This window comes from Salmo salar, chromosome ssa10 (genome assembly GCF_905237065.1).
Source record: "Salmo salar chromosome ssa10, Ssal_v3.1, whole genome shotgun sequence".
NCBI lineage: Eukaryota > Metazoa > Chordata > Actinopteri > Salmoniformes > Salmonidae > Salmo > Salmo salar.
Window position 1 is genome coordinate 65,683,014 of NC_059451.1, and position 16,976 is coordinate 65,699,989.

Genomic DNA, 16,976 nt, shown 5'->3' on the forward strand with positions numbered 1-16,976 from the left:
ATCCTGTCTCGGAGCTCTACGGACAATTCCTTCGACCTCATGGCTTGGTTTTTGCTCTGACATGCACTATCATCTGTGAGACTTTTATATAGACAGGTGTGTGCCTTTCCAAATCATGTCCAATCAATTGATCAATGGAAACAGGATGCACCTGAGCTACATTTCGACTCTCATAGCAAAGGGTCTGAATACTTAAATAAGATATTTATTTTTTACATTTTTAATTAAGAAATCAACAAAAATGTTTTCATTGTCATTTTGGGATATTGATGAGGAATGTTTTAGTTAATCAATTTTAGAGTAAGGCTGTAACAACAAAATGTGGAAATAGTAAAGGGGTCTGAATACTTTCCAAATGCACTGTATCTTCTAGATATAGGACAGACACTTCAAAACCTTATTCCTTATGGGGTTTTTAATTCTCTTTTTTGGCATTTTATGAATGTGTTATTCAATGCGTTTCTATGGGCTATAGTAGTAAAGGCCAAATTCAATATTTTGTCAAATACAATTTATAAAACAAGTTTGGGACACATGAAGGGGCCCTAAAATTAAAAAAAACAAATAGCTAAATGATCCATGGTATGACCATTTTAAAACAGTTCCATATGTCAGCTGCGAAGACCGATATTGAAGAGGAGTGGGACAACATTCCACAGGCGACAATCAACAGCCTGATCAACTCTATGTGAAGGAGATGTGTCGCACAGCATGAGGCAAATGGTGGTCACACCAGATACTGACTGGTTTTCTGATCCATGCCCTCACCTTTAAAAAATTAAGGTATTCCCAGTCATGTGAAATCCATAGTTTAGGGCCTAATGAATGTATTTAAATTGACTGATTTCTTTATATGAACTGTAACTCAGGAACATCTTTGAAATTGTTGCATGTTGCGTTTATAATTTTGTTCAGTGTACTTTCCAGTGGGAGGTGCCTGCCAGCCTATTGTCTTTTCTGATGGTGGATATAACGTTGAAGATCTGACATTGTTTCAAAGGTACAAATTTAAGAAATAGGTTAAAGACCCAGCAAACAGGACCCCAATTGGCCCCATGTAGGTATTCAGTGGGCAAGGTGGGCACAGGCTAGCCCACACTAAGCCCACACCAGCCCAACACAGGCTAGCCCAGACCAAGCCCAGCTAGAGGCAGAGGCTCATTTGAATATTTGGGGGCATGTGAAATTTTCTTATGTCCCATGCACTTATTTAAAGGCCCAGTACAGTCAAATGTGATTTTTCCTGTGTTTTATATATATTTCCACACTATGAGTTTGTAATAATACTGTGAAATTGTGAAAATTATGATAATGCCCTTTTATTGTAACAGTTGTTTGAAAAGACTGCCTGTTTTGGTGGGAGGAATTTTTGCCCTTCCATCTACACCTTTCAAACCAATATGTTTTTCCCCCAACTTTAGCATTCCACCAACCTTTTGCAGGCTTATCTTTTATGAAAGGTATTGCCGGTGACAAAGCCTCTACATTTCCGCCAACCGACCTAGTCATGATTGTGGTAAAGTTCTGCCTACGGCTTAGTATGAAATGTAGCCATAATGCTGAGGCGGCATTGGCACGCACTACGCTTAAGCTCTTGATGGGTTGCTAGGCAGCGCCCATTAATACTATCCTCCTGACAGTTCTAAACTTTGCGAGGCATGTCACTTCACCCATATCTTCACATATCCCACCACATGCACTGTTTTCTTAAACACAACTGGATGGATCCATAAAGAATTACTGTGGGAATAAATATCACTGAATGAATGATGAAAATATTGGAATAAACTAGGCAGCATAGCTGGGGCGGCAGCGTAGCCTAGTGGTTCGAGTGTTGGACTAGTAACCGAAAGGTTGCAAGATCAAATCCCCGAGCTGACAAGGTACAAATCTGTTGTTCTGCCCCTCAACAAGGCAGTTAACCCACTGTTCCTAGGCTGTCATTGAAAATAAGAATGTGTTCTTAACTGACTTGCCTAGTAAAATAAAATATATATAAAAAAGTAATAGCCTACCCATGTGTGCTCAACCATTTCAGCACTGCCTTGAGACAAGCATGGGGACTCAATCAATGTCCAACTTTATTTTCACTGAATCTCCATTTGGATATTGGTTAGGCTACAATTAGGCTGTGGAAATGTTAGCTAAGTTGAGGTGAGTGCTGCTCATGATCATCTTGTCAAGTGTCTAATTTATTAGCACTGATCAGAACCTTTTGCAAGCATGTTCAGTGCCTTCAGAAAGTTTTCATACCCCTTATTCCACATTTTTTTGTGTTATAGCCTGAATTCAAAATGGATTAAATGTATACCTTTTCTCACCCATCTAAACACAATACCCCATGATGACAAAGTAATTTTTCGTTGTTGTTGTTGACATTTTTGCAAATATATTGGAAATTAAATACAGAAATATCTAATGTACATAAGTATTCACACCCCTGAGTCAATGTATGTTAGAATCACCTTTGGCAGCGATTACAGCTACGAGTCTTTCTGGTTAAGTTGCTAAGAACTTAGCACACCTAGATTGTGCTACATTTGCCCATTAATATTTTTTTAATTCTTCAAGCTCTGACAGGTTGGTTTTTGATCATCGCTAGATTGCTATTTTCAAGTCTTGCCATAGATTTTCAAGCTGATTTAAGTCAAAACTGTAACAGGAACATTCCATGTTGTCTTTGTAAGCAACTCCAGTGTATATTCTGCCTTGTGTTTCAGGTTATTGTCATGCAGAAAGTTGAATTTGTCTCCCAGTGTCTGTTGGAAAGTTTTCCTCTAGGATTCTGATGTGTTTATCTCTATTCTTTTTCGTCCTTGCCAATGACAAGCATACCCATAACATAATACAGCCACTATCATGATTGATGTGTTGTATTGGATTTACCCCAAACATAACGCTTTGTATTCAGGACATAAATGTAATTTCTTTCACATTTTTTGCAGTTTTAATTTCAAATCAAATGTTATTGATCACATGCAGATGTTAATGCGAGTGTAGCGAAATACTTGTGCTTCTAGTTCTGACCATGCAGTAATATCTAACAAGTAATCTAACAATTTCACAACAACTACCTTATACACACAAGTGTAAAGGAATGAATAAGAATATGTACATATAAATATATGGATGAGCGATGGCCGAACGGCATAGGCAAGATGCAGTAGATGGTATAGAGTACAGTATATACATATGAGATGAGTAATGTAGGGTATATGTAAACATTATATAAAGTGGCATTGTTTAAAGTGACTAGTGATACATTTATTACATCCAATTTTTTATTATTAAGGTGGCTAGAGATTTAAGTCAGTGTGTTGGCAGCAGCCGCTCAATGTTAGTGATGGCTGTTTAACAGTCTGATGGCCTTGAGATAGAAGCTGTTTTTCCAGTCTCTCGGTCCTAGCTTTGATGCACCTGTACTGACCTCGCCTTCTGGATGATAGCGGGGTGAACAGGCAGTGGCTCGGGTGGTTGTTGTCCTTGATGATTTTTTTGGCCTTCCTGTGATATCGGGTGGTGTAGGTGTCCTGGAGGGCAGGTAGTTTGCCCCCCCGATGCGTTGTGCAGATTTCACTACCCTCTGGAGAGCCTTACGGTTGTGGGGAGAGCAGTTGCCGTACCAGGCAGTGATAGAGCCCGACAGGATGCTCTCGATTGTGCATCTGTAAAAGTTTGAGTGTTTTTGGTGACAAGCCAAATTTCTTCAGCCTCCTGAGGTTGATGAGGCACTGTTGCACCTTCTTCACCACGCTGTCTGTGTGGGAGGACCATTTCAGTTTGTCCGTGATGTGTATGCCGAGGAACTTAAAACGTTCCACCTTCTCCACTACTGTCCCTGTCGATAGCGGGGTGCTCCCTCTGCTGTTTCCTGAAGTCCACGATCATCTCCTTTGTTTTGTTGTGAGGTTGTTTTCCTGACACCACACTCTGAGGGCCCTCACCTCCTCCCTGTAGGCCGTCTCATCATTATTGGTAATCAAGTCTACCACTGTAGTGTCGTCTGCAAACTTGATGATGTGAGTTGGAGGCGTGCATGGCCACGCAGTCATGGGTGAACAGGGAGTACAGGAGAGGGCTGAGATCGCACCCTTGTGGGGCCCCAGTGTTGAGGATCAGCGGGGTGGAGATGTTGTTTCCTACCCTCACCACCTGGGGGCGTCCTGTCAGAAAGTCCAGGACCCAGTTGCACAGGGCAGGGTCGAGACCCAGGGTCTCAAGCTTAATGACGAGTTTGGAGGGTACTATGGTGTTAAATGCTGAGCTGAACAGCATTCTTACATAGGTATTCCTCTTGTCCAGATGGGTTAGGGCAGTGTGCAGTGTGATTGCGTCGTCTGTGGACCTATTGGGGCGGTAAGCAAATTGGAGTGGGTCTAGGGTGTCAGGTAGGGTGGAGGTGATATGATCCTTCACTAGTCTCTCAAAGAACTTCATGATGACGGAAGTGAGTGCTACGGGGCGATAGTCATTTAGCTCAGTTACCTTAGCCCTCTTGAAGCATGTGGGAACAGCAGACTGGGATAGGGATTGATTGAATATGTCCGTAAACACACAAGCCAGCTGGTCTTCACATGCTCTGAGGATGCGGCTAGGGATGCTGTCTGGGCTGGCAGCCTTGCGAGGGTTAACATGTTTAAATGTTTTACTCACATTGGCTGTGGTGAAGGAGAGCCTGCAGGTTTTGGTAGAGGGCCGTGTCGGTGGCACTGTATTGGCCTCAAAGCGAGCAAAGAAGCTGTTTAGTTTGTCTGGGAGCAAGACATCGGGGTCCGTGAGGGGGCTGGTTTTCTTTTTGTAGTTCGTGATTGACTGTAGACCCTGCCACATACCTCTCGTGTCTGAGCCGTTGAATTGCGACTCTACTTTGTCTCTATACTGACGCTTAGCTTGTTTGATTTCCTTGCGGAGGGAATAACCTACACTGTTTGTATTCGGTCATGTTTCCAGTCGCCATGCCCTGATTTAAAAGCAGTGGTTTGCGCTTTCAGTTTTGCGCGAATGCTGCCATCAATCCACGGTTCCTGGTTGGGGAATGTTTTAATAGTCGCCGTGGGTACATCACCACCGATGCACTTGCCAATAAACTCACTCACCGAATCAGCGTATACATCAACGTTGTTGTTCGACGCTATCCGGAACATATCCCAGTCCACGTGATCGAAGCAATCTTGAAGCGCGGAATCAGATTTGTCGGATCAGCGTTGAACAGACCTGAGCACGTGCGTTTCCTGTTTTAGTTTCTGTCTATAGGCAGGGAGCAACAAAATGGAGTCGTGGTCAGATTTGCCGAAAGGAGGGCGAGGGAGGGCTTTGTATGCGTCGCGGAAGTTAGAGTAACAATGATCCAGGATTTTGCAAGGCGGGTCGCGCATTCGATATGCTGATAAAAGTTATGGAGCCTTGTTTTCAGATTAGCCTTGTTAAAATCCCCAGCTACAATAAATGCAGCCTATGTGGTTTCCAGTTTACATAGAGTCCAATGAAGTTCTTTCAGGGCCGTCGAGGTGTCTACTTGGGGGGGATATACATGACTGTGATTATAATCTAAGAGAATTCTCTTGGTAGATAATGCGGTCCTTTATTGCAAACAGGATGCATGTTGTGGAATATTTTTATTCTGTACAGGCTTCCTTCTTTTCACCGTGTCATTTAGGTTAGTATTGTGGAGTAACTACAATGTTGATTCATCTTCAGTTCTCCTATCACAGCCGTTAAACTCTGCAAATGTTTTAAAGTCACCATTGGCCTCATGGTGAAATCCCTGAGCGGTTTTCTTCCTCTCTGGAAGCTGGGTTAGTAAGGACGCCAGTATATTTGTAGTGACTGAGTGTTTTGGTACACCATCCAATGGTTTATTAATAACTTAATCAGTCTCAAAAGAATTCAAAAAAAGATCTATCTGCCAATAGGTGCCTTGGCATATATAATTGAGGCATTGGAAAACCTGTCTGGTCTTTGTGGTTGAATCATTGTTTGAAATTCACTGCTCGACTGAGGGACCTTACAGATAATTGTATGTGTGGAGTACATGGATAAGGTAGTCATTCAAAAATAATGTTAAACACATGTTAAAGTCCATGCAACTTATGTGACTTGTTAAGCTAATTTTTACTCCTGAACTTATTTAGGCTTGCCATAACAATGGGGTGGAATACTTATTGACTAATGACATTTCAGCTTTTCATTTTTTATTAATTTATACAAATTTCTAAAACAATTCCACTTTTACATTATGGGGTATTGTGTGTGTGTGTGTGTGTGTGTGTGTGTGTGTGTGTGTGTAGGCCAGTGACACAAAAACTCAATTTAATACATTTTAAATTCAGGCTGTGACGCAACAAAATGTGGAAAAAGTCAGGGGTGTGAATACTTTCTGAAGTCACTGTAGCTTAACAAGTGAATTATTTTTGCTCTTCAGTCGTAGTCAATTAGTAGCCTTTTCCTACTCCTGACCAAAAGGCTGCGACTTAACTTAACCAATAATGTGATTTTGTTTCACTGAATCTCCATCTATTTGGTTAATTCTATGGCTGGGCAAACAGCCTAAGTGGAGATGGTATAGCTCATGTAGGCCTATTATTTTGCTCGATCACATAAAGGCAACTTCAAAATGCCTGCGGTTTGTGAAATATAAACACGAGATGATATAGATGACTATTATTTTCTATCTGTAACGGCTGTCGTAATGTAGAGATGACCAAGGCGCAGCGGGAATATGAATGCTCATCTTTATATTTTATTTAAATAAAGTGAACACGGAAAAAACAAGAAAACAAAGAACGACAGACCGACAGTTTCGCAGGGTAACAATAAGCAGTGCAAAATCAACTATCCACAAAACCCCAGGTGAAAACAAGCTCCTAATATATGACTCTCAATCAGGAACAATGAAGTACAGCTGTTCCTGATTGAGAGCCACACAGACAACAAAGAAATACACAAACCAGAAAACCCCTAGACAACCAAAAACCAGAACATACACCCAAACCCCGGAACACATAAATATAACACCCCTCTACACTACACATAACCCCCGGACCACATAAAACAAATACCCTCTGCCACGTCCTGACCAAACTACAATAACAAATACTCCCTCTACTGGTCATGACGTGACACAATCGGTATCAGCAAGAAGATACTCTCAATGTAAGACCCTGCCCCTGCTCTCTAACAAAGCGGAGTGAGGGTAGGAAAGAGATGAAACGGGGGTTAAAAGCATGGGCTTGCCTTGGGCTCCATTTCAAAATAAAACTTTTTTATATGACAGCGGTTCCCCACGCTGAGGTGACGCAAGTTTTGTGGCAAAAATATTATTTGGATTTTATTATATTTATGTTTATTCTTAGCCTACTATAAAATCTATGTGTCTTGACTGTGATCAGGGTAACCTAAATGTGCCTTGTTTGTTTAACCTCTAAAAGTCTAAGCCTTGGGGGGGTTCTACTAAGCTAATATATGGAATTGTTTTAAGATGGTCGTACCATGGATCACTTAGCTATTTGATTTTGCCACTTTGGCAAAGCACAGCCCCCACACCACTAAAGGGATATCAACAGGCCAATACCATGTTACCCTGTGACAAGGCTGTGTATAGCCTACGAAGATCTCCCCACCACATTAGCCTGAGGACAGGAAGGAAGGAAGAGCGTGAGCAAGCCAGTGACTCAGCCCCCGTAATAGATTCAGAGGCATAGAATCCCAGTAGAGATAGGGGAGCCGGCCAGGCAGAGGCAGCAAGGGTGGTTTGTCACTCCAGTGCCTTGCTGTTCTCCTTCACACCCCTGGGCCAGACTACACTCAAGCATAGGACATACTGAAGAGATGAGTCTTCAGTAAAGACTTAAAGGTCGAGACCAAGTCTGCGTCTCTCACATGGATCAGCAAACCGTTCCATAAAAATTTAGCTCTATAGGCGAAGGCCCTGCCTCCAACTGTTTGCTTAGAAATTCTAGGAACAATAAGTAGGCCTGTGTCTTGTGACAGTAGCATACGTGTAGGGATGTATGGCAGGACCAACTTGGAAAGATAGGTAAGGAGCAAGTCCATGTAATGCCTTGTACTGTGCGTTAGCAGTAAAACTTTGAAATCAGTCCTAGCCTTAAGAGGCTAGCACTGGGGTAAATAAATATTTTTTGGTTCTAGTCTAGATTCTAGCAGCCGTATTTAGCACTAGCTTAAGTTTATTTAGTGCCTTATAGGGTAGCCGGAGATTATAGTATCAAATCAAGTGTTAATGGTCACATACACATGGTTAGCAGATGTTAATGCGAGTGTAACGAAATGCTTGTGCTTCTAGTTCCGACCGTGCAGTAATATCTAACAAGTAATATAACAATTTCACAACAACTACCTTATACACACAAGTGTAAAGGAATGAATAAGAATATGTACATATAAATATATGGATGAGCGATGGCCGAACGGCATAGTAGAGTGAGTGCAGTCTAATCTAGAAGTGACAAAAGCATGGATTAGCTTTTCTGCATTAAAATTTGGATAAAATGTTTCAGATTTTTGCAATGTTACTACTTCAATTTCAATTCAAGAATTTAATTAGAATTGATGAGGCATTCTCAATTAAATTCTGAATTGAGCCTAAACCCTGGTAGGATTACAGGAAATTAACTTTAAATCTTCTAATTTTCTGTATACTGCAAAGAGGGGGGTCAATAAAATGTTTTGCCGTAAGGGGGGGGCGCCCTCCAATCAAATCACGCTTAGGGCTCCCGAAATTCTAGAGCCGTCCCTGCCTGCAATGTAGTCGGGCAGGAACTCGACCACTGATGCCTACGGTCCTTTTCGGCAGTTGAAGGTGGCTTGCTCTACTGGGTTGCATAAAAAATGGCACCCTATTCTCTTGTAATAGTATATTATACAGAGAAAAGGGTGCCATTTCAGAAGCAGATATAGGGTCTCCTTTCCCTCATGCTACTCTCAGCTATCCAGTTTGTTTAGATCAGCGAAGATGGAGGAGAGGAAGGTACTTTAGACAATTTAGGCATGCCCCATGCTTAATGTCTTCCCTATTTGTGATTTCCCTCCCTCCGGTGTGTACCTGAATATGTGTATATAGTATATCAGGCAAATTCTAATCTGGGCGTCGAAGCTTGATCTACATTATTTCCCTCTAATCAAGGACTGATTTATACCTTGACACCAGGTGGCTGCAATTAATTGTCAGGTATAACAGAAAACCATCAGTACTCTGGAGCTCCAAGCTCAGATTTTATAACAAAAAAGGCAATATAACAGTAAGTTATATATACTATTTTCTGTATCCCACAGGTTTGCTGATGTTTGCCATCTCCCACATCCTCTACTCCTCGGCCTTCGGTATGAAGCCCCTGAACCCGCTTGCCGGCCTGGTGATCGGCGCCATTTCGTCTGTGAGCTACGCCCTGCTATACCCCTACCTCTCAGGCCCCTTCACCTACCTAGTGGGGGTCTATATCGCCCTGATCGGCTTCATGGGCTGGCGGGCCGTGGCCGGCCTCCAGTTGGCCAATGACCTGTGGACCTGGACCAAGATGTCGGCATGCCTGGGCGCTGTACTCTTCATGGTCTCCGACCTCACTATTGCCGTTAACAAGTTCTGCTTCCCTGTGCCGCACTCACGCGCCATTATCATGGCCACCTACTACGCCGCGCAGATGCTGATCGCGCTCTCTGCCGTCGAGTGCCAGGATGTGGAGACGGCAAGGAAGATGGCATGAAGAGGAGAGAGCGAGGTCGCGTCACGTGATCAAGAAGATGTGAACGGGGCAGCCAATCCCCCTTGTTTTTGTCATGGACATATTCCAGAGACAGTTACCCCCAAACCCCCTGCTTTGGTTGTAGCGTGGCATTTGCACACCCGTGTTACCATGGAAACTAGTGTACTACCACCAGCCTGCCCCATGGCTAGTGGGACAGTCAAAGACCCTAGTTACCATGGAGACAAGTGCACTACTTTTAACCCTCAACTACTGCCCTACGATTCTCGTAGATACGTCGTAGTTACTAGAGAGTAGTGCACTACAACTCCCCCACCTCACTGCCTAGGATTTTGGTACAGATGACCATACAGATCACCATGTCAAGGTTTGTGTGTGGGTGCGTGTGCGTGCGTATTAGGGTAGAGGATTCATATTATATAACCTACAGATGAGTGTGAATTCTCATGGCCTGCTACAATAATAGCACTTCTTCCTTCTGCCCCCCAGTCATTGGCTGCCCTCTCCACCCCATTTACAGTCTAATGTGGTCCAATATTGCAAATTCAAATGGCATATTGTCTTTGCAACTATTTTATCACCATTATTTAATTTATCTCTGAAAAGGGAGTTGTTTTAGTGAATAAGTTTGCACATCTCGACTTGTTATGGGGGAGGTAGTGCCCCATAACTGCTGTCTGTTCTCATGTATTTAGGTGCTGTTCTCAAAGTCTGGAGCACATCCACCCTCCTTTTTACTGATTTTAGTCTCTTCACTTTCACTTATTAAGACAGCCAAACTGCCTTTTGTACTTCTGCTCACCACACTCCTATTAGAATACATCCTCTCTCCTGTGTCTATGAGCCTATGAAAATTGCTGTGAATGTCTACGCACACACAGAGAGAGAGAGAATTCGTGGACTTTTACCTAGCTAGCTGTTGCTAACTCATTTGTCCTGGGATATGAACATTGGGTTGCTATTTTAACTGAAATCCATATGGTCCTTCTATCTGCTGGATCTTTGTAGAATTTTGACCCATTTTGAGTCCCACAAAATCGTGTGTTCTCTACGCCGACAATTAATCTAACGGTAAAAGGGAAAACCTAGTATGTTTTCTTTGATTAATCTCTCCTCATTCATTCTTCTTCGGATTTTATATGACTGTTGGCAACCGGCATTAAGGTGCATGACCTCCATCAACTAGGCTGGAGTGTGGAACTGGTTCATCTTTCAATCACTCACGTGGGTTTGTATGCTCCTAAAAACCAAAGAGTAGATGGGATAGGCATGACTTGCCGCGCCAAATAGAACCAAGTTCTATTTTAGTGCCTGGCTATGCAGATGAAGTGCGTGAGCAGTTTCGATGAAATGATTGAATAACATGTAGGTGTACATTTATTTTGCAACAGTCGCACACACAACGTGGCCGGTTTGGTCAGCATGTGAGAGAGATCATTTGAGAGCGCCTGCTCTAGTATTTTACCACAATCATACTGATCACTCAAAAGGCGGGTCCCTTCACTGCGGTCTAAGGGGAAAATTTTTCTTAGATCTGTGTGTGTGTATGTGTGTGTACCCTCTGTACCTGAGGCATCTCACAGTATTCCTCCTTCACTGTTTGTTACCCTGAACACGCACAAACACACACTACATATACACGCTTCCTTCAGGTCACACTTCATACCCCCAGCTCCTGCTGGATTGGTTATTAGAAGAAGCTTTTGGTGCCCTTATTGCTGGAACATTTTCATCTACCAACTGTGTGCCTTTGGCCATATAAAGTGTTGGCTGAAGCCAGTCCTTGTTTGGTCTGCAGTGCTTGGGCCTTCAGAGAAGAACACTGTCCTAGGACACCCTGGTCCCTTAGGGTCCAAACACAGCCAAAAAAGAGAGAGAAGACTGGCCAATGGTTTCATTAGCACAAGGGAACAATTATACCACTCAATCCTGATTGGTTATACCCCCCTAGATAGATATGCAGCTATGACACTTATCTGTCATAGTATTTTTCTCTGTTGCACCAGCTATAGGGCCATCTTTGCTGAGTTATTGTGCTGTCTGTTTCAAGCATATTGACTGAAAAGATTTCAGTGTGTATTTAAGAAATTTTAGAAAACAGAGACATTGTTATACTTGTTGCATGTTATTTTAGTGTGTGCGTGCGTACAATATGTGTGTGCGTGCAGGTGTGTGTTGAGCTCCCTTTAGGGCCGTGGCAGAATTGCTGTGAACTATCATTTTGCTTGAACATTGGCTAAATGTACATCATACCGGCATATTCCTATTTTGTGATATTTTCTCAAAATCCTTTGGCATTTTCTCTTCTTCTCTTCAGTCCCCCATCTTCCTATTAATGGATATTGTCTATAGTATTTTCACCTGCTATTACCTTTTCCCTTGCTGTCTCTTTCCTTTCTATGACCCCATAATCAGGGATGACTGATTAATGCCAGGCCATTTTTATGTATGTAACGTTTTCCCAACTAGCACATAACGTTCTGAGAACCATATGTTTCTTAGTGCTTTGTGAGAGAGTGATTGTCCTATGTTTATTTTGCATACAACTTGCAAGATAATTTCTTGGCTTTGGAACATTCTCAGCACTTTTAAGGAACTTGACAAAAAAATTATATTTTCTTGGTATTTCATTACTTTAACAGAATGTTTCCTAAAATTTCAAACATGGTTACATTTAATTTCAATTTTGGTAATGTTCTAGGAATGTTCTCCAACTGGTTTGACATTGGGAATGTTCAAAATTGTTCAACTTCGTTAAGAAATAACATTCTTCAGTGGGAATTTCAGTACTTTAGGCATAACATTTTACTACAGGTTTCCTCCTGGTTCCATTTAAAGTCATGTTCTCAAATTGTTCCGAGAACGTTAAAAAAAACTTTTAATAGAAACCACAAAACTTTTGTAATGTTCAGAGAACGTTCTAGGAATGTTATTTAATAACATACATTCCATTCTCAGCATCACCAAAATTCTCTCTGTCCTCAATCTTAAGTGTGTTCAGGTGCGTTGCCTGCGCCCACTAATTGGCCACACCTGGTCTTAATGAGCGTTTGTTTCCATTGAAATGGGGTCTGTTTGAATAAACTAAAATGAACAGATTTGTAAGCATAAAAAAATATGGCATGCTAGCTCCATCCTGGTGGTGTGGTGGACTAATTCCATGGATAGATTATAGGTTCGATTCTCACTGATGCTGTGTCACAATGAAAAATAAATGTGTTTGCATGATTAATGCATAAGGAAATGTATTTCCATGTGTCCTATCTGTGCAAGTAACCCACTTGACAACTAACGCAAAATCAACAAAACAATTCACAATGTCATTGGATTTAGGTTAAAAGTTTGGTGAAAAAAAAAAGAAACTCCCTTCTGTTGACTTTTTGCAAATCCATTTGGTTTCCCATGTTGATTGAACATCATCACATAGAAAATGTTTTTAAATGACTTGGAAACATCATTGATTCAACAAGTTTCTGCGCAGTAGGAAAAGTCACATTCAGTGAATGTTTTAAGGAAGTTATTAAAAAACCTTGAAATAACCTATAATTTCCATTCTCAGAGCGTTAAAGAAACCTCCCAGGAATACTTTCAAGGAACCAGAGTAAAACATTCTCAGAACCTCCTGAAACCTAAAAATAAACCTTCCCAGAACAGGTTCACTTCTGTTCTCGTAACGTTTACCGGTCAGGAAACGTATGGACTTAATTCCCACAACCAATGTGAAACCAAAAACATACTTTACCACAACTTCCAAGGAACCAAATGTGCTAGCTGGGGTCTCTGCTCAAACAGAAACCTTGTGTGTTTATTAATAAAGGCACGTGGTATAGCTTATGAGTGTGTAGGCTCTATTTCTTTTATACCAACTTTTTTCAGCCCTGCATCCCGCTAAAGGACATGCGTTTGATTACACTTTTCTATAGAGAGTGGTTGTTGTATAGCGCCCATAGTCTAATGTAGCATGAAGGATGCTAAAAATTGATGTGTTCTATTGGTACTGAAGACATCTATCTATTGGCTATTGTTGTTTATTGATATCTATTCAGCTACAGTATATGAAATTAACAGACAGTTTACTGGAATAAGTAGAGGAACTACTTAAAGATGCATACAAACAGTATATTGTAACATATATTTATTTGACCTTTAATAGTTTTAATTGTGATGTGTATAGGGAGTATTTGAATACTTGTTGATACACAGATAGAGTATCCAAATATATCATACTGTTCTGTCCCACTGGGAACCAACTGGTTGAATCAACGTTGTTTCCACAACAGTTCCACAAATAAATGCAATGTTTTTCCTTTTGATGATGTTGAATCAATGTAGAAGATTAATTGGATTTGCAAAAACTCAACAACGTACAGGAATTTTGGATTTTTTTGGTCAACCAACTTTTAACCTAAATAAAATAACAGTCTAAGCTGCAGAAGTGATTACTGAGAGATCAAGATTCTAAATGAGGGGAGGCATGAGTTCCCCTTATTGCAACAAAAGTGAAACTTTAATTAAACCCTTCTCCTATTTGTTTAAAATGCAATTTTGTACTGTTACAGTTGTACATTTTTAAATAAAAGCTTATTCCAAATTTAACAAACACCCCCCTCATCTCTGTCATTGTTTAAACCAGTGACAATTACTTCAAGTTCTTTCAACCGCATTCATACTACTCCGCCTGTCTGCCGCTCTCTCTGTCTGTCTTGAGCTTTCGCTAGCAATCTTGCAACATTGTATCGACTGGGTCCAGCCAGCTATTGAACTTGCAACATTGTTTCAACTGAGCCCCCAGTTTCCCATGCCAATGACAGTCAGGTCACCCATGTTACAAGTCAGTATTCGATGTCCATCCATGTCTGAGGACGTTGGTAGATGACATAAAAACTGGCCACTAGGGACAACAGTGAGTGCTGTCACCTTCAAGTAGGTGTTGTGGACAGGGATGGTGAATGGGCACAAGCATCTGCCTCTGGTTCCAATGGTTTCATGTTCAAATCCAGTGATATAAAGTTGTTTTTGATATTTTTGTTTTAAGCCTATCCCAAACCTTAACCCTTTGGAGTTAATGCCTAAACTTAACCTTGGCATGATAAAGATAAGTAACCAAACATTTAGAAATTTGACACTTGGAACAACTTCGAAATTTGAAGTTTGAGAAACATGGATGAACGTCTAACTCTGACGTGTCACTGTGTTAGCTTGTTGGTTTTCACGCCCCTTATTTCAGCCACTTTTGTTCCAAAAGTTCCATTTGCCAGCAAGATGTATCAATTAATTCAGGCTATAAGAGTGTAGGCCTAATGACAACATCATGACTGGTTGTGTTCATGCCACATTAAAAGGCAGTACATGTTTCCTGTTAAAATAGGCATACATATTTTTACTATTAGGCCCATATTAGTTTATTTTTATATATTTTTTTAAATAGGAGGTCCCGTGAAAAAAACTGAGAACCCAAAATGTCGTGTTATAATTCGCACTCTGATCAGGACCCAAGTCGGACGATGTAACTCTTTGGATTTTGGGAGTATTTTTGAAGTTGGATTTATTTGAGTGGCAAATGTATGATAGCAGCAAGGCAAACTATAAACAAACCTAAATCCTAGATTAGTACTGCATCCTAAATGGCACCCTGTTCCATATTTAGTGCACTACTTTTGCCCATTGGATTCTGGTAAAAATAGTGCACTATATAGGGGATAGGGTACCATTTGCCATTTGGGACACAACCTGGGTCAACGAATCATGGGTATTGATGCCAATTAAGAAGATTTCGAAGTTTGGGTTGGTAGGTATCTAAAAGAATAATCCGTATGTATCTCCTTGGATCTCTTTTATGCACTAGTAACCAAAGAGCTGTGGAACCACATAATTGGAGTAAGTCTATGTATAGAAACTTGTCTAGAGTTCTAGACATCTGGAAAACCTCTTTGACCAATCAGCCCTTTGTTGTAGTGCACTACACAGGATGCGTCTGGAATTTTATTGCACCATATAGGGAATAGGGTGCCATTTCAGATGCGGCCATGGTGGCCACACACAATAAGTATTCCATGGGATTTCCACTTTTAAACAATCATGAGATGAGGGACAACGAGATGATTTTGCAGGACATTCTTGGGACAGTAGCCTACATGAATAAAAACATTTGGCAGCCACACAATGTAAATGACACCATCATTTCTCAAAGTTTGTACCGATAGATGTAGCCTATTGAATATCATTCGAGAATATGCATGAAATGTATCCTCCAATTGCAACGACTGCCTAAGCCCACACATTATCTCAAGAACATTTTATATTTTTAATACCCTCAAAACACCAAGTAAGGCATACCTAATTTCACAATAGGCCATGGCATCATCACTGTCAATCATGAACAATGATTCTTAACGTTTTACCAGTGAAATGTCCCAAATGCGTCTGCATACCAATCATTTGATCTCAATCATTCATGAGCAAATTAGAGCAGATTATGTTAACAAACTATAGAACCTTCCTGCCTGTATTGTTTCAATCAATGCACATTCTGCCTAGTGGCGTGCTGTTGCGTTTTTGACTTCAGCTAACCATCCTAAAATAAGAAATGAGGTGGTGTTTTTTTATGTAACAGTAACGTAATACTATGCTATAATTTGGTAATCTTATGTAGAATACCTATTAATCATTATGTGATCTTCCAAGACATTGATTCAGCCTTAATCTAACTTTACTAATTGAGCACCATTGTGAGAAGTGGAGGAGAGATGCTCCGCAGCACTCCATCCCTGCAGTCCGCTGCACCGAATGAGCAATTAAAGCGCACCTATCCTGCTCTGTTGCCTCATGCTAAATTTAGTGATGCAGAAACGAGAGACAACATGTGTGGCTGTTTTATGAAAATCTGTGAATATTTGGCCAAGGACATATCTGGTTGGTCTCAGGGAATGCAAAACAGGATTGAGTGAAGTAGCAGCAAATATGTGGCCGACCGGCTCGAATTCGGTCTTATGTAGCAAAATTTGACTTGTGTTTTTTACATTGGATAAAAGTACAGACTCGGAGCTAGAAAATGGTATATCATACACTACAGTTGAGGAACAATTGGAAAGTAATTCTTCTTTGAAAGTTGATAAACTTATAACCTCACTTTTGAGTAAATGGCCCTTGAATGTTTTGGTAAACCTACTGGAGAGCTCTTCTTCGTCTACCCCATTCAGCATCGTTCACATCCGCTTAAGCCTTAGCCTCACCCATCTCTTTAACCTCTCTGGGCTA

At 41.1% G+C, this 16,976-nt stretch overlaps 1 protein-coding gene across 2 annotated transcripts in view; it reads left to right on the forward strand.

The window, feature by feature from the left end:
• Positions 1 to 14,315, forward strand: part of tmem86a (transmembrane protein 86A) — a 62,403-nt gene extending 48,088 nt beyond the window's left edge. For both annotated transcript variants that reach the window (XM_014123798.2, XM_014123799.2), the window contains one exon: positions 9,292 to 14,315. In XM_014123798.2, the coding sequence (XP_013979273.1) occupies positions 9,292 to 9,719 (428 nt within the window). In that variant the 3' untranslated portion in view covers positions 9,720 to 14,315. The remainder of the gene's footprint in view (positions 1 to 9,291) is intronic.
• Positions 14,316 to 16,976: the final 2,661 nt, after the last annotated feature.